The sequence below is a fragment of the Balaenoptera borealis genome, assembly GCF_965194805.1.
Source record: "Balaenoptera borealis genome assembly, chromosome: 1".
NCBI lineage: Eukaryota > Metazoa > Chordata > Mammalia > Artiodactyla > Balaenopteridae > Balaenoptera > Balaenoptera borealis.
Window position 1 is genome coordinate 167275779 of NC_138860.1, and position 23784 is coordinate 167299562.

Here is a 23784-nt window from a genome sequence, read left to right on the forward strand (position 1 = left end):
GAAGGAGTGGGAGGGCAGGGAGAAAGAAGTCAGCTAGTAGATCAAGGTATGAGGATTGAAAGAGCTAGGATCCTGAATCTTTTATCCCTCATCAAGTCATTTCTTAGTTAGGAGACAACTGAGAAAACATGCTGTATCCCCAGAGAGATGGGTGCCTGATTTCCTTATGGCTCAAGGAAGGGTATGCCCAGTGTAGACTTGTTCAGGCACGAAGGAGGAATCCTCCTTGAATCACACTTCAGATGACCAGGCAAGTTTTCACACGTGCCATGTGCACTAATGCCAGTCCAAGGCCTGGGTCTACAAAGGCATAACAGTCAAGAGAAAGGGAGATGTGTTTTATTCCTCTTTGGTCTGAACACTCTCAAGTGGGAAGAGTCGTGACATAGGCAGCTTTATAGAGAGTATGAAATTGCAAGTGTTGTCCGTTGAACAGCCTGTCTTTTGAAGCTGTCTCATTAGACCATCCATCTTCACCCAAGTCAGTTTCAGTGCTCCAGACTCAATTACCTCTGGCCACCCCATCCTCCATCTCCCCACCAAAGCTCTGCCATAGTCCTGTGGATACCGGTGCCCACATTTGATTTCCAGCCCTCCACTCCCCAGCTGTTTAATCTTAGGCAAGTCATTTAACCTCTTTGAGCTTCATGCCCTGTTGGTGGTATTATAAATTGGCAGAACGTTTTCTGGGAAGGTAGTTTGACGGTACATAGTGATTAAAATGTAAAAAATGCATGCCACTTTTAGGACTTTATCTTGAGGAAACAGTGAGAGGTCTTTGTAAAATGGATACGCAAGGATGTTCCTTGCAGTGATGTTTATTATAGTGGGGAAAAGGAAACAGTATATTTCCAGCATTAATGGTTCCATAAACTGTGGTACATGTGGCTGATAAAACATGTAGCAATTAATTTCAAAGAATGTTCAAAGAAATTGGAAAATGCTTAATATGATATTAAGTGAAAAAAAATCAACATACGAAACAATGTATATAGTATGAACTAACATTTTTACACACATACATATATAATAGTCACTAAAAAAAGAAGACAAGAAAAATAGTAGCACCATGAGCTTAGAATGAGGTGCTAATGTATTTTTTATGTTCTTTTGGGTTCTCTTAAAGTTTTACAACAAGCCTATGTTACTTTCTGGGTGCAGAAAAAACAGTAAAATTTAAAATACATTTTGATAGTTTCTACCACCTGCAGGATGAGGAACAAACTTCTTAGCAGAGGATTTTCATAATCTGACCCCGTCCTAAAACAGCAGCTTCATCTTCTGCCACTTCTCCCCATTATCACCAGCTCTGCCCCCCATTCCCCTGCCTTGCTTCAGCCACTGTAGCTACTTGCCATTCTGTAAATATATCATGACTGTGCATCCTGTCACTGCCTTTGTCCTTCCTGCATTCTCCGTCTGGAATGACCTTCTCCACATTTTTCCAGAATCAATTCAAGTATCTCCACCTCTTCCTTGACAGTTAATTATTTCCTGCTCTTTACCCCTGCAGAAATGTGTGTGTGTGTGTGTGTGTGTGTGTGTATAGATATAGATATAGACATAGATATTTTTAATAGTTACTTATTTAGTGTCTGTCACCCCCACTTTCCCCTTATTCAAGATTTTGTGGGAACCCCAAGGAGGGAAGGCCAATTCTGTCTTGGACAGTGAGGAAAGCATTCAGAGGAGAAGATGTTTGATTTGGGTTCTTGAAGAATGAATAGGAGTTTGCCAGCTAGACAAAGGATGATAGACATCTCACACAATTCTAGAACCAGCTCCCAGCTGACAAGTTCTTGTATCTATTTTTAGCATAACCCTTATCTCACTACATAGTGTGCTGCATAAGGATATGTGTGTCTCCCCAACCAGACAGTAGGTCCTTGAAGGTAGAAAATGTGCCTTGTTTTCCTTGCAGTGTTCAGCAGAGTGCCTGACATATACTGGGCATCGTAAAGACATTTTTTGTCCCAGAGTATAAAGGTCTGAAAGTACCAAACCCGTAATTACCTTTCTCCTTATGTGATTGCACGTGGGCAAAGATCGTATTCTTGTCTCTTATCACTGGTTTCAAGTATGGGCCCAGAGATGCTGAAAATACGTACTCTATAAATTGTCTGCTGATTTGAACCAAACTGAAGAAGTTGCTCACTTGGTAGACATTAAGAGGATCTTATGCAACATTTGGACTTCATTTGAGTATAAAAATTTCACCAATATGAGCTTTGATTCCCTTTTAGACAACATGCCATGGTTTCAGAATGATGCCTTTGAAATAAATCCTGTTTGAGTAATGTTTCTCTTGGACTCATAAAATCTTTATGACAATCTTTTCTCATTTGATAGACTATGAAAAGGAAGAGAGAGCCAAAACCACTTAGTGGGGAATGCAGTATTTTCTCATATGTGGGTCACACACTTATTGGAAATAGTTTTAAAATGCAAATACAATACCAACAGCCCTTAGCTAAAAAATCCTAGCTCTGTCCAAAGTGCTGAATCTGTGGGTACTCTCTGATTAAGAGTAGTGGTATGGAAATTATGTATCCATTCAGATAGAAGGTTTGAATGTATTAAAAATCCAGTAATAGCCATACTAAGGATAAGAACACAAATACTGGCAGAAATAAAACACAAATGAACAGCTTAGTGTCCCCAGTTGCAAAAAAAAAAAAAAAAAAAAAAAAGACAGAGACAGAGAGAGAAAAAATAAGTTGATAAAGCTGAGCTCTCAACCCAGTTATGCGAAGGAGCACTGACTTGGGAGCCATGCATTAATTCAACACACATTTTTCAAGTGCCTACTATATATTAGGCATTGTACTAAGACACTGAATGAGATAAATCATAATCTTTGGTCTCCACGAGGTCACAATTGGTGCTTGCTCAACCACTACCCAACTGTTGACCTTGGGCAATTAACTTAACCTTTCAAGGCTCAAAGCTCTCATTTAAAAATTTGGGAAAATAGGATCTCACAAGATTACTGTGTAAATTAACTAACGTAATGTTTGCAAAGCACTTTGCCCAGAATTTAACATATCAAAGCTCTCAGTGAATGTTACATGTTAGTATTATGTGTTACATTATGCTATGTTCTGTCTATCCATTATTTCATGTATGCTCTCATTTACTCTGTACCAGTCATGTGGGATAGGTTTTAACAACCACTTTACACAGGTGAGGAAAATGAAGCTCAGAAGAATGGAGTTAGAAGAATTAGTCGCCCAAGTTCGTACCGTTGGTCAGTAGTGTGGACAGAATTCAGGGCCAACTCTTTTCACTCTAAAGCCAATGCTCATAACTATGATGATGCTGATTAGAGCAGGACTTGAAAACAGACCAACTGTCCATTTTAACAACCAAGGAAAAAGGCAAATTCTACCCTCATGTGGGCCTGCATTTTTGAAAAGGAAAATTCTGAGAGAGTGGGTGGACATATGGCCTAGGTGCTTGTGTGAATTTTAGGTCAGGGACACTTGTGCGCTGATGGAGAAGGGAAGGATAAATCCTAGCACTCAGGAGAATGGGGCCAAACTCCAGAGATGCCAGAAGGTTTCACCAGGCTCCTAGCCCATGAGGGAACAGGAGTGGGGACCAGAGACTACAGCAGGCCAGTTAGGCAGACAGGCCACACGTCAGTGGTATGGTTAACTACAAAGGCTGCAGGGACTCTGGGGGCTGAATCCCACAGAACCCATGGCATCTTGGATTGGGGTCGGGAGTATGGGGGAAGAGAACAGACTATTTCCAGAATCCACTTGACTCGAGGACAAGGGGCTCATGATGAATTTTCTGCTAGAGACTCACTGGCACTGGGACAGGGCAGGTTGAAACAGAATATGTGGCTAAGCAAAGGCGGGCATCACAGGAGCCACTGTCTCACACACTCTATTTGAACCTCCGGCTGAGAGAAATCTGTGATTTGCTGCTCCGTGTCCCGTGGAGCAGGGGGGCGGGGGATGGGGGAGAATGGGACCTTCTGAATTAGTGACAACACATTGCTTACCTTGGTGGTAACTAAGTGCTTTTTTTTTTTTTTTTTTATGCCACGTACTTATGAGTCAGTCCTACAGACTCCACATAAATATATATTCTCTTTGCTTTTCTCCCTGTGGGAGGGCAACATAGGGCTACAAAGCACAACAATACGCCCCCCCCTTTCCCACAAAACTGCCCAGTAAACAACGAATGCTATTTGGACTCCCTTGATTGAAATGGAAAGGTCACATCTCAGTCGTGTCTTTGGGGCTTGCTCTTCCCATTTGTGACAACGCTGGGCTGTCCTGGGGCCTCCCTAAGGTGCCCTTCCAGCCCTGACCTTCCGTGAGTGTCTTTTAAACACAGAGAGTCTGGCCAGTCCTCAGGCAGGTACATGGATCAATGAGGGCTCTGCATTGGATTGTGCTCCCAGGGCCTCCGTGTCTGCTGCCTTCCACCCCTGCTACCGCCGTGAGATCAATGGGGGGACCAGATGGCTGTGCTGTGTCATAACAATGGCTTCTTCGCAGGGACTTTTCTCAGTCCTTTTCCTTCAAGCTGTGGAGTCCAAGGGCAGCCGTGCCTCACACCCCAGCTCTCTGGGGAGGCCCATGTTGGCTTCTGATAAAGGTCAGCAGGAGTGTCTGGAATGGACCATGGGCGGCTCCCACTCACCTGTGATACCGGCTGTGGTGTCCCCGTTAGAGAGGAAGTGTGGCTGCTTCCATCTCGTGTACCAACGGGACCTGGCCTCGTCTTCCACTGAAGCTGAAGGGAAGGCACGGAGTGTCAGAAAACTGCAGGAGTTTGTTGTTTCCAATGCCTCACCTTCATGCAGTAATGGCCTCATGGGGATCGCTCCTGGCTTAGGAATCCAAAGGGTTTATTGACTACATACATGGGACAGAAAGTGCTGGAGAGCAACTCTCTCAGGTGTCATGGTCTACTCCCCTTCTCTCTGATTGTTAAGCAGTACACACAGTCCCCGATGGTCACTCCCATCCCTGAGTCTGCCTGACCTTCTAGCTTTAGGGACCAACTGACTGACTCGCAGTTTCCACATCTCTTGCCTTGATTTAGCAAGAGAGAAGATCTGGTTGGCCCATCTCATTAGTTGAGTGTCAACTTCTTGTCCAATCAGCTGATACCAAGAAGGGGGGGTGCTCAACTGGAACAGACATAGCCGCGGGAAGGAGCCCACCCCTTCGGCGGTGAGCTGGGGAGGGGGCAGCACGGCAGTCCTGAGCAGAGGACTCGGGCTGGGCACACAACCCAAGGCATATCTTCTACGTGGGTTTCACCGTTCCAGCTTCTCTTCGGTCTCCCTCAGGAGGTAATGGAGAAAACTACTTTTCTCATCTACCTCCTTGAGCAAAACAAAATCAGACCGACTAAGGGCCTGGCAGTCTGTGAAGAGAACTTGAGAGCAATTTCACGGGACCCTCGCCACTACAATGTTGTCTATCTGGCTTTCACAGTCTACAAAGGGAAGCTCTGTAAATACCAGAGATTACTGTGATTACTGTGAATCCTCTAAGCAGCTAAATTCCCCCAATTCTCACAGTTGTAATGCCTTGGGATTTAGAGAGATAATTAAGAACAGATGAGCCTCAAGAAGGTTGATGACAATGAGGGGGGGCTGCATGAAACAGCGGAGGGAATGTTGATGGGAGTTCCAGGACTTCATCTCCCTCAAGTGGTGGTGGAACGCGGCCTGGAGGGGGTCGGAGGCAGGAAGGACCTCGGTTACTGGCGTCCCTGGGCCCAGGAGTCCTTGCCTCCCAGTCTTCCCGAACTGGGGACACAAACTCCAAACTACTCAACCGCTTAGGACTAACCAGAGCTGATTCAGCCTTGGACTGTGGCGCTGAGGCCGCTCTGAACAGCTGCCTGCTGCTGTGGGATGGGAGGGGCCCGACTGGCCACTTCTGACCCCTTTCCTCTCGGGCAGCTTTGTGCCCACACGTCAACCTTGGCACAGGAGGGCTTTGGCTGCAGCACTGAGTCATTCCCCCCCCACCCCTCCCCGGGCCCCTTTTAGTTTTTACTCATTTCTCGGTGTTTTTCTCTCTGACTTTACTACTTACTGAAAGGCACAGGAATACCAATAAGGCAATACTATGTTTTATTTGATCTATCCACTGTGGCGAGCTGAATCTATAGTATTGGTCATGCCGAGAGTGTTTTGACCTTCCAAAAGGAAACAAGTGCTCTCCGAACCAGAGCCAAGCAAGCAGCTTAGACCCTTCCATGAGCAAAAGTCTGGGACCAGGGGAGTTCCAGAGCACGCAATCACCATCAGAATGTGACTAGACTCGTTGAGGTTGAAGTCCTTGCAGCAAGGGAAGGGAAGGGGCTGTGATCCAACAGCTACCATGAGGGAGTAGAGTGAGGGTGCTGGAGCCAGCATGCCTGAGTTCTGCTCCTTGATAGCTGTGTGACCTCAGAGAAGTTGCTTAACCTCTCTGTACCTCCATCTTCTCTCCTGCAAACCAGGGACTCTAATAGAACCTGCCTCACGGGGCTGCTGTGTTAGATGAGTCTGTACATGTGAGATACCCAGAACGGTGGCTGGCACACAGGAAGTGCTCGGAGGGGACTCTTCTGTCCCCCAGTGTTGCATAGGTGCCTTATACTGTGTCTCTTCCATTTTTTTTCTGACAATAACTGTGGGAAACAGACTTTTATATTCCCATCATGCGAAAGAAGAAACTGGATCTAAGATGTTCAGAAAATTGCCCAGGGCCGGGTAGCTAGTAAGTGGCAGGGACAGATTTCGAAAGTGGAGATCTCTGGCTCCAAATCCTATGTTCTCTCTATTTCACCATCGTAGCCAGTCCCCTTCATGGTCAGCCTGGCTTCCTGTAGTCGTACCCCTTCCCCTCCTGTCCCCTGCGTCCCTCAGCACCCACTGCAGTTTCAGTGATGCTGAAATCACAGCACCACTTCTTAGCTTCGGCAACTCTCTGAGCCTCAATTTCTTTATTTCTGTAAACTGGCACAATAACAGGGCCTGTTGGGAAAGGGAACAGCAGCCCCCTGAGGGCCAGAGACTGGCCTGGTGCTGGGAGCTGGCCTGTCCCCCACACCTAGACTACGGCACGTGAGCGCTCCACGACCGTGATGGATTAAGACAAAAACAAGACTACTTCGTAACCACATCTGAACTCGGACACAAGCAAGGACGTTACCGAAAGACAAAAGTGACCGAACATCCCCTCCCTCTTGGCTAACGTGAGTGACAGCCGCTTCTTTACCAATTCCAACTTTAGTCTTGCTTCATTCCTCCCACCTTCTAGATAAAAGTTATTAAGTACCCAATGGTAGAAGTATATTGACTTCCTGACAGTATCCAGTCCAGAGCAAAGCTCCACTTCTTTGAACCTCCCCCAAATCATCAAATCAAACCTAATTCCTACAGTAAGTTCTTTCCAACCTCCTCTTACTGAGATGCCCCACAGTTCCCAGGGCTGTGCATCCTCCCTCAGTGCCAAGAGCCGAAAATCCCAACTTTGTTCAACTACAGGTGGATTCCCGGTGGTCTTTGGCTGTGGTTTGTGGTTGGAGGTGGCAGGGGCAGGGGGGAATTGACACTGCCTTCGGCTGATGCCTGGCGAGCATTAAATCAAGGCCAGGAACACTGTAAGCGCCCAATACATGCTAGTTATTAGCATGATATGTGTTACCAAAAATATCTTCCTCCTCCGGACGGAGCTGGTGTGCACACGTACCTCTCACCAACCAGCACCTTCTTCTCTGAAGTCCGTGCAGACACCCCCTTACGTTTGCCCCAGGCACGGCAGCACGCCGCTTTGCATTTTCTCACAGACCTTTACTCCACACTGCAGACCCCAAGCCCGTAAAAACCTTTATCACCCCTGACATCCGGGTGGAGGACATCCTCTCAGGGTGTTTAGACAGCCTAGTGGGGGATGGCAGGAGGGCCAGGTCGGCAGTGGAGTGACCATCAGGTGTCGGCAGGCCCCCTTCTGCTTCCTGGCAGAGCAGACGCTGTGCGAATGGACGCTCCCTCACCCACTCGCCGGAGCCGCGTGGGCCAGAGGAGCCGGGCTGGATTCTTCAGCGCAAGTGTACTCGCAGCTGCATCCACCAGGGGCAGCCCCAGGGACCGCAGAGTTCTTTCATGCCCACTGCTGCTAATTGCAGATAATGCATTAAAGATACAGAGCCGCATCTGTTCATTTCAACATGAGTATCGAGGAATTTACGTGGTTTGTAATGACAGGGTGTGAGGGCGGGGAAACGCTTATTCTGCCTGCGGGCCAGAGGCACAGCTGTGAGCAGAGAGCTGGAGGTGTGATTTCTGGTGCCCAACAAATTCTCTGGGTGACAGCCAAGCCCTTCCTCGGAGGCGCCAACGGAAAGATCCAGGTATTTCTCCGGAAATGCCAAACACAGAGTGTGTGTCTGGGTGCTCAGGAGGCCTCCTGGCCCAACTCTGCCTGTGTAGAGTTCCCGAGGGACAGGAGGGAACTGACACTGCCAAGCCCGGGACGGGAGGAGCCTCTCCAGGTTCCATTGCTCATTTTCCAGCACCAAGCGCATCGCCTAGAGTCTCAGTTCCTCATCTGCAAAATGGGGATGTTTAAAGTTTCTGTCTCATTGAGTTTATTAGTAAATAAGATCGATACATGTAAATTGCCTCAGACACTACCAGGCGTGGCATAGGTACATAAATAACAGTTTTCTATTATTATTTTACTGCATGTCAAGCATTATGTTAGATTTTAAAGGTACCAGGATGAATAAGGCAAGGCACCTGCCCTCCTTCACTAGTCAAGACAAACACTAGTTAAGATGTGACATGAACGAGATGGTGATGTGATATGGGAGCACAGAGGAGGGTGGGAGGGTCCAAGAGGGCTTCCTGGAGGAAGGGAAACTTGACCTGAGTCCTGTCTGAAGGTGGAAGTTTACCAGACCTAAAAGGTAGGATGAGTTCAGCCTGGAGTAGCATGTGCAAAGGCCCTGAGGAGAGTATAGTGTTTCTGGGAGAAATACTGCAGGGCAGGACCTTAGGGTGGGTGCGTTAAGTATCTATTCCTGCGTAACAAATCATCCCAAAACTTATGGTTTGAAGCAACGTTTATTATCTCACCTTGTCTGCGTGTTAGGAATCTGGATGTGGCTTAGCTGGGTTCTCCAGGCTTAGAGTTTCTCACAGGGCTGCCATCAAGGAGTATTCCAGGGCTGTGATCATCTCAAAGCTCAGCTGGGGAAAAGGATTTGCTCCAAGCTTATTCAAAGGGTGTTTTGAAGGATTTTGAGTTCCTCAGTGCTGTTGACCAGAGGCTACCTCCGTTCCTTTCCATAGGGTAGCTTTCAACATGGCTGCTGGCTTCGTCAGAGCGACTCCGAGAGAGAGGAAAACGGGAGTCACAGTCTTTTATAACCTAACCTCAGAGACAGCAGCCCATCACTTTTGCTGTATTCCCTGTGTTGGAAGTCACTAGGTGACACACACCAGGGGAGGGGGCTGTACAAGGGTGTGAATGCCAGGAGACAAAGAGCGTTTAGTCACTTCTGAAGCTGCCTATCGCCAGCTGCCCTCCGGCCCCCAATGATTCATGTCCCTGCCACATGCGACACACAGTTACCCCTTCCCAAGGCCTAGAAAAGCCTCATCCCGTGAAAGCATCAGCTCAAAGTCCAGAATCTCACCATCTAAATCAAGTTCAAGTGTGATTGAGGCTCTTGGGTGTAGTTCCTTGAGTACAGGTCCTAGAGTACTGTTACTGTGGATCAGTAGCTCTGCAAAACAAGTTCTCTGTCCCCACACAGCTGACATACAGTGGTGGGATAGGTACAGGGTAATGGCTCTAGACATTCTTACTCAAAAGGGGGGGACAGTGTGAGGCAGAAAAAAGTCCCTGGTCCATAACAATTCTGAAATCCATCCAGGAATACATTGGAAGTTTCTTGATTAGTTTTAAAATCTGGGAATATTTAACTTCACCTTCTGAGTTCTTGGTTTCTCCCTCTGAGTCTTCCTTTTTTTTTTTTCTTCATGAAAGGAAGTGCATGTTTGAAGCTGACTTTTCTTCAGCCTGCTTCCTGCTGAGAATTTTGGGAGTCCAGTGACCTCTTTTTGTTTTTTACTGTCTCTGTCCTTTTTAGTCCAAGCTGACAGTGTTTCTTCTGATAATAGTTTTCTCCAAAACTTTGTGGGTCTTCTGTAAATTTCACTGAGAGTCACTCTCTTACACAAAAGCCACAACCACAGATTTCTTTGAACTAAACTTCTCTACCTTGGGCTTCCGCTAAGAAGGCCAAGGGACGATGCTCATATGCTTCCCAGTGGCCCTATTGTTTGATCTTGAGGATCTGTAAGGCCCGCCCTAATCTCTTTAAAGGGCTTTTATGTGGCGGAATAATACTACAGTCCTTTGATCTTTCCTAGGTCTTAGCCAAAGGCTGCACAGTCACACCCTCAGCTTTATCTCCAGACCACCTTTTCTCACACTGCTCAAAGCCATCTCTTAATTTTAGCATCCTTTGCTGTCTTGGGAGGCTGAGAACTTTCCAAACTATGAAGTCTGGCTCCTTTTCAACCACCTTTCCCTCCATTTATCTCTCTTCTCACATAAGCAGCAAGAAGAAACCGGCCAGTACCTTCAACCCTTTGCTTGGACACCTCCTTAGCTAGATCACAAAGTTGATTCAGTGCATGTCCTGCCTTCCACATCCCTGCAGATGACATTGTTGCTAAACTTTCTTCCATTGCATAACAAGGATCCCTTTCCTCCAGTTTCCATTAACATGTTCTCACTTCCTTTGGAGCCTTCACCAGCAACATCCTCAAAGTCCAGCTTTCTCTAACAAGGTCTTCAGAATACTCCCAGCCTCTACCCACTGCTGGTTCCAAAGACATCTCACTTTTTTAGATATTTTTCATGGCACTATCCCCCTCTTGATACCAAAATCTGTATTCATTATCTGTTTCAGTTTGCAACAAATTATCCCAAACCTTAGTGCCATGAAACCACATCTATCACCTTAGTTGCTACGGGTCAGGAATCAGGTATGGCTTAGCCGGGCCTGTCATAAAGTTGCAATAAAGGTGTCCACTGGAGCTGGGGAGCGGTCTACTTCCAAGCTTACTCACGGTTGCTGGCAGGATTCAGGTCCTTGCCGGCTGTCTGAGGGCCTCAGTTCCTCGCTGGCCATTGGCCAGAAGCCACCCTCAATTCCTTGCCACGTGGGCCTCTCTACAGGGTGGCTTTCAACATGTCAGTTTGCTTTGAGCAAGCAAGAAAGAGAGAGAGGCAGAGAGAGTCTTTCATAGCCTAGTCCCTTCCGAAGAAGTGACATCCTATCACTTCGGCCCTATTCTGTGCATCAGAAGGAAGTCATTAGGTCCAGCCCACACTCAAAGGGAGGAATCACACAAGGGTGTGAATACCAGAAGGCCTGGTTCACTGGGAGCCATTTCAGAAGCTGAGTGTGGGCGACAGTGCAACTTGCGAGGCAGCAATGGCCTGATTATCCTGTGTCAGACTCCTGTAGTGAGGGGCAACCACTGAAACGTTTCACTGCTGACGGGGAGGAGTCTTCACATATCGCTCAGCCAGCTGGAGCAGAGAAAGGGCTGGAAAGGGAGCAACGAGTAGGGGGAGCTGTTGCAAGGCAACTGTTACGAGGGGATGGCCACCCAGGAACGCTCAGCGCGCCACTGCTTATCCACCCAGAGGTCAAGGCCAGTCTGCAGGGTCACATGACCCCCTTTTGGCCTTTGGCCAAGCTCTTTCTCTGCTTGAACTGCCTTTGTGTGTGTTGTTCTCTCCTTCTTTGCACCATCCCTTAGAGACCAGGGCAGGCACCCCCATCCACTGGGCACTTCTTACGCATCAGACTTCATTTACAAGCATGTCCCAGACATTTTGTTTATCCTCCAGCACACCTGGAGGGCAGCTATTGTTTGTGGGCATGTGATTAGAGGTGCATGACAAGACACAGAGGTGCCAGGGCTTTGTGACTTCACCCTGATGACCTCACCCTGGCCAGGGGCCTGATCCTCGGTCTTATAGGCCCAGAAATGGAAACTTTTTGTCCCCAGACATGCTTTAGTGGAGGCTGAAATCAACTCTAAGATCCCAGTGATGCTGTGTGGCCCAGATGCTAATCGATTGTTTGCAGCTGGGATCGACTTCTCCGTTGGGATTTGAGGGAAGCCCCAAAAAATGAATAAACAAACAAACAAACAAATAAATACTTATTCCTTTGTCAAGTTCAGAATCAGTTGGCAGATGAAAGAGAAAGACAGATGAGGATCAGCCTTTCACCTTTATTACCGATGAACTGGTTGGAGAGCAGAGCTGAACACACTTTGCAGCTGGGGTTGGCGGGGGAAGAGCAGGTCAGCCCTTCCTCTCTCTCGAAGTCACTAGGCAGATCAGTGTTGCCTCCTCTTCAGAGTAAGTGCCAGGGCTGCGCGAGGAAAAAGAACTCCTCTGTGGTCCTGGGACCACCAGCATCAGTACCACCTGGGAACTTTTAGAAATGCAAATTATAGGCCCAACTCCCAGAAGAATTGAATCAAACTCTAGGGGTGGGACCCAGCATTCTGTATCTTAATAAGGTCTGAGGTGATTCTAATGCAGCCTCAAAGTTGAGAACCACTGGTCTAGTGGGAGCTGCTCCACATGGAAATCTGAGGCCTGGGAAGCAGTGTGCCCCTGGAATATTTTGCCACCCGTGCCTGTCCTTCCCCCCCATCTCTGGGAAAACAAATCACAGGGAGAGATGTTTCACAGCTTCCACATTTGATTTTTAGCTTACAGCTGCTCCCAGGAGGACCACGTGGAGGCTCCTGATTATCTCCCCTCCAAAAGGGAAGAAGGTCATGGATTTGGTATTCGCTAGCCTTGCCTCTTTCTCTTGCAGACCTGGGAGGTGCTAGCATCCCCTTATTGGCATTGGTAGTCTTTGAAGACTCTAGAATGACCATTAACCAGAAGTGGAAATGGAAGCACATGGATCCCCCTGCAGAAAAGCCTCTTTGGCTCCCATAGCCCTTAGGTTTCAAAATAAACTCCTTGCCAAGGCCTTTCCCTCTCCAACTGCATCTCAGCCACTCACTCACCCCTCCAGGCATTCTAGCCTCCCTCTGTCTAATGTGCCAAGCTCACTCCTGCCTCAGGATCTTTGCACTTGCTGTCCTTCTACTTGAACAACTCTCCCCTAAGACCTTGGCAGGCCTGGCTCCTTCTTGTCCCTTAAATCAAAACCCAAATGTCATCTTCTCTGACCACCCATTTAAAGCGCCCTCAACCCCACTTGTCATTGTTTATCTCATTAGCCCGGTTTATTTTCTTCAGAGCACTTGACACTATCAAAAAATGACCTGGTGTGTTTATTTGTTGACTTGTTTATTTTTAAGAGATCAGGGGCCTCGCTGCCTCCCTGGTACTAGAACAGTTCCTGGTACGTGGCAGGCTTAAGATTGACACGAATATTTGCTGAATAAATGAACACAGGAAAAGGCTCTGGGAGAGAAGGGTCAGAGTGGAGTGATTCAGGCATTAAGACAGCCATGGGCCCAAAGACTCAGCCTCCTTCTTCCCGAGGGCAGGGGCCCCTGAGCCCAGCCAAGTGGGTGTGCGTGGAATGCTGGTACCACACCAGGTTTTCTGCCTGCTTTTCCTCCCGCCCATTATCTTAGACCCAGGCTCCCCCTACTTCTCCTCCTCCTCCCCTCCTTCCCCCTTCACTGTCATTACATTACAGTCATTAGAAGCCAGCAGATTCACAACCTCCTGTCGGCTTTTTCATAAAGGACTGTTAATAGAGTTAGTTTTCAGCGGGGGCGCTGCAAACTGTTGTCAAAACTCTGACTTAGCCACCCACATCCACGTAATTAATCACAGAGGAAACCAGAAAAGAGTGGCATGAGGGCTGGGGTCCAGCTGTGTGTGGGCCCTCTTCCCGGAGGGGACTGTCATGTAACACACAGCCGCTGCCCACCAAGAGCCAGGCTGGAAACAAGACAGCCTCACTGGAACCACTGCAGAGTACAAGTCAGGATCTAATTAGCACTGGGGGGCGTTCACCACCTTCCAGAGGTTGGTAGCAAAGGAAAAGAAATGAAACAGGTCGGGTAGAGGCTGGAGGGAGAAAAAAGATTAAAGATGGTTTATTTTAAGATGACGAGGAAGCTGGCATTTATTGAGTACTGTATTAGTTATCTGTTGCTGTGTAGCCAATTACCACAAACTTGTTGGCTTAAAGCAACACACGTTCGTTATCTCACCATTTCTCTGGGTCAGAATCCGGTAACAGCTTAGCTGGGTCCACCACTTGAGGTCTCACAAGGCTGCAATCAAGGTGTCAACCAGGGCTGAGTTCTCATGTGGAGACTCAGCTGGGGAAGGATACACTTCCCCGCTCATGTGGTTGCTGCAGCACTTAGTTTCTTGTGTTTGTAGGACTGAGAGCTTCGGTTTTTTCCTGGCTGTTGGTCTGAGGCACCATCAACTCCTAGAGATTCCCCACAGTTCCTTGCCACGTGGGCTTCCCCAGCTTGGCCACTTACTTCATCAAGCCAGCAGGAAGAATCTCTATAGAGCAAATCCACCAGCAAGATAGAGTTGTATACACCATGGTGTAATCACAGAGGAAATCATGTCCCATCTCCCCTGCCCTATTCTGTTGGTTAAAGGCAAGTCACAGGGGGACTTCTCTGGTGGTCCAGTGGTTAAGACTCCATGCTTCCACTACAGGGGGCGCAGGTACGATCCCTGGTCGGGGAACTAAGATCCTGCATGCCACGTGGCGCGGCCAAAAAAGGAAAAAAAAAAGGGAAGTCACAGGTTCTGTCCACATTTAATGGGAGGGGGGTCGTACCAGGGTGTGAACACCAGGAGGGGGAAATCATAGGACAGCTGCCCTAGAGGGTCAACCACAGTACCTTTTATGTGCTAAGGACCGTGCCAAATGCTTTTGCGTGCGTTACATCGTTTGATCACTAAAACACCCTGAGGGGCAGGCATCATCCCCTTTGCACAGATGAGAAGCCTGAGACCGAGGAGCGAGAACTTACTTGCCAGTAGTCAGAACCACTTGTGTCAGGACAGCAAGCTTACAGGCTGGAGAGTCAGCAGCTTTACAGTGAGGAGTAAGGGCCCGAGGCCGGTGAGGAAGAGGACAGTGAGAGGGTTCTAGCTATGAGGCATGAGACCAGGAGGGAAGATGGCTGTGGATTTCACGTTGAGAAAGAAGAAAACCGACAGTGCTTTGTTTGATGATCTCTATATTCTCAATGAAGCAGAAAATGAGGGTGTCTCCTGAGAGATTGGAGGTTGGGCTGGAGGGGAAGCAGAGCCCAGTTGGAGCAGCACCTGTGGGGAATGGGAGAGGGGGAACAGGAACCTGGCCAGCGTGAGTACAAGGTTGCCGAGGAGGATAAAGCTGCTTCTTCCATGAAGACTTTAGCAGTTGCCTCGGTAGGTGGTACTCGCTCCCACCCCCAGCTCTTTGTGCAGTCTACACTCTCCTCAGGCCTTGTAGGCCGTTGGTTTATGCCCGTGTCCATCCCTCTCGTCAGGGCAGGAACCTAACAGTAGACTGCGTTGGGCCTCCTGGTACCCAGCACAGGGTCTGGCGCATGCGAGCCCTTCGTAAATGGCCTGATTCCAGACCCTGAATTTCTAAATCACTCCACTCTATTACCTCTCACCCCCTAAAGGCTGACCCAGTTCTAAAAGGCTATTCAAAAATAGGTATTTTTATTTTTGTTCCAAAAGTAAAATTTGAAACAACAGCAGGTTACAGAGATGCAGATCCCTCATGGAATAAGGGTTTCGAGCTGGAATTAAGGAAGTCTGTTGCATGCAGAACCTGGTGACAAAAAAAGTAATTTTGCATTTTGGCTCAGTCTCTTTGATATCAGAAGTCAAGAGCCATTTCAAAATATTCCATATCAATCTAGATTGGTGTGAAATGTTGCCTACAGTGTATTATTGCCTGAAAAATACAGTTATAGTAGACGGAACAATTCCATTTGTATCAAATGACAAGTTTTGACTCATTTTAAGTGGCAGAAAACCGAACTCAAACTATCTTAGACAGAATCCAAAACGTGTGGGCTTATCTTCAATGGAAAGTTCAGGATGCCAAAGGGACTAACATTTTGGCCTGAGAATGAGGCAAATGGCTGCCAACGGCCCCTGGGGCTGCATCCTCCCCTAGGATTCCTTACACAAGTCCTGAGATCCACTCCGATTGGACCAACTTGGGTCACATGACCGTCACTGAGCCAATCACTGTAGCCAGGGGGATTCCATCTGATCCAGCCTTGGTCAGGATGGAGTTGGTGTGCTGTGATCAGGAGGAAAAGGGATGGATGCCGGGGTGGTCAAACAGGCAACAAATGTCCACTCTGTGTGTTGTGCTTAACGTCCACAGAAAAATGACCGGGTAGATGCCCACCAAAATGTCGAGAAAAGGGTTCTCTCCAAGTTATAGTACTTGGGGCAGAGTCAGACGCCTGTTTTTGTAAAATCAGCCCCATGCTTCATCCTAGTGACTAGACTAGGGACCACCACTGGAGTCTCATCCTGGCCCACTTAATAGTATCTAAGCCTTGCTGGAGGACCAGTTCTGGAATCCCTGGAGACACTGAGTCCCCTAAGGCCCACCTAAACTCCAGTTTCCCAGCCTCTGCTGGGGCCTGAATTGGGAGCCTGACCTGGACTCCAGGCCTTTTGCCCTCCTGGCGAGGAGGGTGGCAGGGCTGGCGTTTGCTCACTTCACTCTGAGTAGGGTCCTCCACCCTGGAGACCCACTTGGGACCAGGACGCTCCCACCCCCAGGACTCCTAGCTTCTTTCCACCTGGAGATTCCCACCCCACCCTGCCTGCCCAAGCCAAGCCCGGTAAGTACGGACCACACACTCTCCAGACACTTCTCTCAAAACCAGCCCCTCCTGGGATCAGTTTCCAAACCCTGATCTCAGCTCCACCATGCCACTCACTTGTTGCCCAGAGTGGCAGCGATGGCCCCTCTAACGCTACACACGAGACCAGGGACAGGCAGTACCATTGAATGGCATTTTATTTCTAATTGGATCCATCAGCTGTGTCTGACTCAGTTTGTTTGAACCCTCTGCGCTGGTTCTTAGCCGACCCTTGGAGGCTCTTCTTCCTGGCATTACGGTAGATGCCCAGTTCCTCTTGGTACTTAGCTCTCAGGAGAGCTGCCCTTTGTTCATAGGGCTGTTTCTCGTTGTCTGTCATTGCTGACCACATCTTCCCCGAGGCCTTTGCCACCTGCACTACTGACCAGTTTGGATTCTCCCACTTGAGCTGGGCATAGTGGTCTTGGCAGAAGAGTAGGAAGGACGATGGTGGTCGTCTGGGTGCGTGGGGGTCCCGCTTTCTCTTCTTCTTCTTCCTGCCAGAGTAATTCATCATCTCTTCCTGGTATCGGGCTTTGTCGAGCTTAGCCAGGGCTTCATATTTGGCCTTTTCTTGCTTTGAGATAGACCTCCATTTTTCCGAACACTTTCTAGAGAACTCTTTAAAGCCAAGGTAGGTATTTGGCTGCTGCTGCTTGAACTTGTTTCTGTAATTCAGCAAAAAGTGGATGTAAGAAGAGACATTTGCCTTGGGCTTTAGCTGGACTTCTTTCCCCATGTTCATAGGGTCATTTTATTTTCTGGATCTAATAACTCAGACAGCAGAGACTTTTGTCCGCCACACTCCAGGAGCAATTAGAAGGTGCTCTGCTGGCGGTGAATGTTTCTCTCTGTAAGAGCTGCAGGCAGGGGTCCGCCTTTTCAGTGGTGGTGGCATTGTTGGGTCAGAAGGGATTGTGACATCACTCACAAGCTGGCCACTCCAGGCCAGGGCTGGTGGCATTTGCATACAGGTGCTCTTATTGGTTGGCTACTTGGCGGTCAAATTTCACTTCTTGTGAAAGATAATGGTTCATCCAGAGAAGGCTCTGGAGCAGTACCCCACCCCCTGGAATGTTTCTCCTTGGTTTCCTGGAGGCAGTGGGCTTTGCTCAGTTGGGGAGCTTTCCATCCCTCGGATGTAGTAACAAGCCACGGGGTCTGCCTTCCCCGCCGTACGATTGTCAAGATGCCTTCTCATCCCTTCCAGAGACACGTTGGAAATAATGAACACGAGGAGGTGGATGGCTCCAGAGCTGTCATGATAAAACGTGAAGTCTTTCTGTTTGCCTTGAACGGTGGCAGTTCATCCTGTACAAAGAGTTTAGTAGTAACTCTAAAAATAATCAGGTATGACAGCTGTGACTCGGTTCCTGTCAGGACAAAGTTGTCTAATTTAAAACCCAAGCACTTGGCCTATACGTCTGAACTCTTCATTTCTCTGAGGAAATTGGGGGGCGGGGGTAGAGGTTAGGGAAGAAGGGAGGAGAGCCTTAAGATTTTACTAATTACACCTGAGTCCATGAAAATGAGGCAGAATCCTTGGCCTATCAGGAGGCCCCCCTGCCTTTATCCCAGGGGTCCCCGTTTCGTGGGGCTAGAGCACAAAGCTCTAGCAGCTACCCTCAAACTAGTCGGCCTCTGGCTTTTTGAGAAAAAAGTTGCAAACATTCCATCAGTCTTCCAACTGGAGGGAAAAGAAAGGAAAAGTGTCATTTATTGACCTTTGGACATTGCGGAAGTACTTGTTTACCTGGTCATGGAGTTGATACCACTCAGTGGTTGATGACAGAGCCAAGTTTACAGAACTGGAACACTGAGCCTCATTAGCATAAAATTAACCTGTTTAAGGTGAAACAGCCACTAACAGGTTGGATCTGGATTTGAACCATTTTGCCTGACTGGAGCTTCTGCTTCATCCCGCCTGCACAGAACTGCTGCCTGGGGGGGACCTAGGGTCCGGGTGCATGGCCTCAGCAGCTGAGCTGAGTCTGACACTGAAACTTGCCTGAGGCTAGACCCCGTTTTGAATTTTGGCCAAGGCCCTTTCCAGGGCCCCACAACCGATTTCACCTTCCATCTTACATAAAAGAGAGGTGGCTATTGACTAGAGTCTCCAATCCTGAATTCTAGTCCCAGCTCGCCACGAGGCGGCTGGGCCACCCAAGCCAGTCCCTTCCTTCCTGTAAGCCTATGATGTCTCATCTGTGAAATCAGTGGTGCGGAATCAGTGTTCCACTGGCCAGGGAAAGACCCTCCCGGTGACATGCTGTAATTCTGTGGCTGGACTGGGGAGCCCGTGAGATACCAGGTGCCAGCTCAGGGAGTCCGGGCCAGTGGTGGGGGCAGAGAGGTCTGGCCAGTGGGAACAGTTTAATCTGGGGACACTTCTCAGCCTAGGGAGCTTTTTGCCACTCTGGTTCTTTGTCCCACGGTGGCCAGAGGTTGGCTCGTCTGTCCGTTGGACTTGAGCTGGGCTGCCGAGATGAATGGGACACAGCTCCTTCCTGAGGTAGAAGGCTGGGTTGTGAGGAAGAACTTGCCTAACATCCATACGTGATAATCAGCTTCAGCTCAGACTCACAAAACACCCAGCAGCTTATCTGTGCCTCTGTTCACAACCTTCTGCCCCCTCTCAGGATGTTAAGATCCAGGAACGTTAACTCCATGATAACCATCTGGAGCCTAGCAGATCTAGGAAGAGAAGACAGTTAAGGTGAAAGCTATGACAGTCCTTTGGTGTTGGGGCCACATTCCCGACTTGGCAGGGTGAAGCAGGGCACCCCTTTGTCTAGTGGAGCTGCGGGAGAAGTAAGTACACCGGACTTTCTAAATCGATGCTGTGTGCGCTGGCATCTGAGGTTTGCTCCTTTCCATCCTTCTCCAGCCTGCTCCCTGTCCTGGGAAGCTGACCCATATGGACCACATCACTGGCTCCTATGCCCTCTGGCTTCCACTCAAGTTTGACTGATGGGGACCCCAACAGGAGATCAGGGAGGGAGGGAGGTGAGGTCAAGGCAGTTACTCTTCTGGCTCCCTCCCCACGGGGGTTGCCTGGAGCTGGCTCCCCATCCCCAGACTGAAAGCCCCGGCTCCTCTTAAGGCATCGTCTCGAAATGACTCTCCTTCCAGGTTCCCTCTCCTTGTCCCCTCCTGCTGAGGGTGGTAAGAGCTCCACCTTTACTAGCCTCTGAGGATTCGGCTCTCCCTTATGGCTTTCCAGCACCTTGCCCATCCCTTTGTAAATAGCCTCTTTGTTAAACACTCCTCAAATTATTCTAATTTGAGTGGCCATCTGTTTCCTGCTGGGACCCTGACCAGTGTGCTGTGTTTCTAACCTTCCACCGTGAACAGCGGAGGTGGAAGAATAAAGCAAGTGTGGGCATCCATCCAAAGTAGAAGGGTATCGAGAGGGGCCAGAGGGGTCTGCAGGGGCCAGTGTGCCTGCATGGGCGGTGGCAGGACAAGACCACGTGGCTTAGGAAGAAGTGTCTAATGTCCTTTGTACCATGAGATGACCTCCAGGCAGGGCTGTGCTGCTCTGGAGGTCCAGGTAGTAAATAGTGCAGGCTTTGTGGGCCGTGCATTTTCTGTTGCAAGTTCTCAGCTCTGCCATCGTAGCTCAAAAGACAACACGTAAACGAACGAGTGGCTGTGCCCCGGTAAAACATCACAAACACAGGCGTTGGGTTGGGGCTCGTAGGCCTGCCCACCCCAGTCTAGAGATGTGAGTTCAGTATTTGCAAACTTTTGGATTGCAGTCTACAATAAGAAATGTATTTTACACCGTGACCCATTTATGCACGCGCACACTTCATAATAATAATATTTATACAATGCCTAATGTGTGCCTCTGTTCTAAGCACTTCACCCCGTATCAGCTCATTTAATCCTCGTGACAACCCTGTGTGTGGGGTGCGAGCCGGGTCGTGCTACTTTTATCCCCATTGTAAAGATAAGGTCTCTGAGCACATAAAGTTTTCAGAAACAAAAGTTTTACGAAACTATACCTACTATGTGTGTGACGTACTCTTTTCTTCTCCATTCTATGCTGTTATAGTCTCCTCTACTTTATTTTTTTCTTTAAAATGCACCCCACGGTCTGATCTTATGACCTGCGAATGGGTCACAATCCATGGGTGGATTTGGAAAACACTGTTTAGGCAGGCTGGGATGGACCCCCCACCTCGGAGGTGGTGAGAGCCTCTTGCTCGGCAGCGATAACACCAACTGGACAAGCGACATCCTTACAGTGGAGGAAGGGGGCAGATACCACTGTAACCAAGGGATCAAAGCAAAGACTATCAGTAATAGGCCATGCTGATATCACACCCCCCCTTCGATGATGCAATAATAAGAGCATCTCAGCCAGTGGTATTCTTCCCCCAAATCCATAACCCTGGTCTAATCATGAGAAAATATTAGACCAACCCAAATTAAAGGTCAGTCTACAAAATACTTGACCAGTACAAAAGTCTCAAGGTCTTGAGAAAATAAGGAAAGCCTGAGAAGCAGACAGACTGGAGGAGACTCTGTAGACATGATGCCCCCGTGCAAGAGAAATGCTGGACTGGATCCTGGAGCAAAAAGGGGCCCTAGTGGGAAACCTGGGGAGATGCGATAAAGTCTTCCGCTGAGCCAATATTAATGTACCAGTGTGGTTTCTTAGTTTTGCTAGATGGATCATGGTTATGTAAGATGCTAATAGTAAGGGAAGCTAGGGGAGGAGTATACAGGAAATTTCTATGCTGTCTTTGCAATTCTGTGCTCTTTTCAAAATAAGTTTTTTTAAATCTCCCCAGCTGATGGGAATGTGTACCCAGGGTTTAGGCACCCCACTCTTAATCCTTCTCCAGGAATCCTAGGGCAAATTTTACCCTCAACTGTAGCAGCATATGCTCCTGGCATATCATCTGTCACAGTGTTTCTCAAGTTTGGGGGCAAGCATCAAATTTGGGGAAATCTTAAAAATCCCAGGGCATAACAACAACAACATGAGAAGCAGAAGTACGTGGCAGGGGCACGTGATAAATTCTGTGATGCTCTCCCCATCCCCCTGCTGCCCTTTCTCCTTTGGGGTGGGAATCAGTGCTGCACTTGCCCTCTGAGCGAGGCCTCTGTGGCAGGTAGAATAACGACTCCACGAAGATGTCCACATCCTAGGCCCCAAAGCCCATGAATATGTTACCTTACATGGCAAAAGGAACTTCGCAGATATGATTATGTTAAGGATTTGGGGATGGGAAGATTATCCTGGACTATCCGAGTGGGGCTGATGTAATCACACGGGTCCATACCAGAGAAAGGCAGGAGTTTCAGAGTTAGAGACGGAGATGTGATGACAGATGCGGAGGGTCAGAGTCAGAGAGAGATTTGAAGATGCTCCACGGTTGGCTTTGAAGATGCAGAAAGAGACCACAGGCTGAGACATGAAGGTAACCACTAGAAGCCGGGAGAGGCAAGCCAACGGATTCACCCCTAGAGCCTCCGGAGAGAGTGCAGCCCCACAGACACCTTGACCTTGGCGCAGTGATACCCATTTTGGACTTCTGATCTCCAGAACTGTCAGATAATTAATCTGTGTTGTTGTAAGCCACTAAATTTGCAGTAATTTGTGAAAGCAGCAATAGGAAATGAACACAGTATCCTTCTCATCCAACTGGTGGTCTGTAACTATTCCTGTGCTGTTCTTAACCCCTGCTTGCGTTAACAAAGATGAGAAATGTATGCCGCCGCTTAGTGGATGAGTTGAGGGAGTAGGGAGCATGATCTAGTCGATTTTACACACTTCACTCTCTTGCTGACCCATTAAGTCACTAATTCGCTCACTGGCTTACCAGTTAATTCACTCTTTTATTCTTTCAGTTCATTCACTCACTCACTCATCACTCATGTGCACACACACACACATTTCAACCAGTAGGTGAGTTGCTGGAGCATTGCGGCTGCTGCTTTAATGGCCATGGATAAGCAGTGTTTGAGGGATGGATATGTCTCAGGATTGGTGGTGGTAGGAGGCATCTGAAATTTCCTGGAAGCCAGACCGGTGGGGAAGACATGGTCATAAGCAGAGCTAGGCTCTTTGGCATGGACCTCATGCCAAGAAATGTTACTCAATCAGATGTGACCGTGATAGTTTAATAAAAATGATGATAATGCTTTAGGTGGATCACCTCCAGAAGCCTAGAGAGAGAGAGATTAAATTGTCCAGGGCAAATGTGAAACACTGGATTGGATCCTGGAACAAAAACTGGGGAACGTTAGCCGAAAAACTGGGGAAATGTGAATAAGGTCTTCCATTGAGCTAATAGTACAGTACCAATGTTGATTTCTTAGTTTTGATACATGGACCGTGGTCATGTAAGATGCTAATATTAGGGGAAGCTGGGGGAGGGGTATACAGGAAATTTCTGTACTGTCTTTGCAAATCTATTCTCATTTCACAGCAATGAGTGGCAGAGCCAGGCCTCAAACTCAGGTTGGTTTGACTCCAAAGTCTATGTGTTTAACCTCTACTGAGCGTCTAGGAACTCCTTGGGGCCAAGGAGAAGGGGAAGCTGGCAAGGAACAAGGCCAAATACTGCAGGAGGAGAACAGGTGGAAAGAGAGAAGGTGTCTAAATCTCAACACTTACGGGGTTCTGGGGGGACTTTTCCCATCTGGGTTGATCCTGATTCCAGATGCACCTGGTGAAGTTATCCCCAGGTCATAAAATGCCCCGAGTTCAGCATGTAGACTGACCTGGATGGCCCACTGAACCCCTCGGCAGGTACACACGGAGCCTGGGTCCACTCTCATGGGCAGAGGCTAGCCAAAGCCAAGTACGGAGTCAGCACCTAGCCCAGTGGGCTAGTGAACAGGTGGACAGGAAATGGGACAGATGATCA

General features: G+C 48.4%; 2 protein-coding genes across 3 annotated transcripts in view; one reads left to right on the top strand and one right to left on the bottom strand.

Moving 5' to 3' along the window:
• The window catches only part of CSMD2 (CUB and Sushi multiple domains 2), a 658464-nt gene that overhangs the window by 273159 nt on the left and 361521 nt on the right, over window positions 1-23784 (top strand). The gene's annotated exons all lie outside the window — the stretch shown is intronic.
• Window positions 15147-20236, bottom strand: HMGB4 (high mobility group box 4). The gene has a single exon (XM_082363681.1). It carries the CDS (start codon window positions 17640-17642, stop codon window positions 17061-17063), a length of 582 nt encoding a protein of 193 aa, XP_082219807.1. The 5' UTR covers window positions 17643-20236; the 3' UTR covers window positions 15147-17060.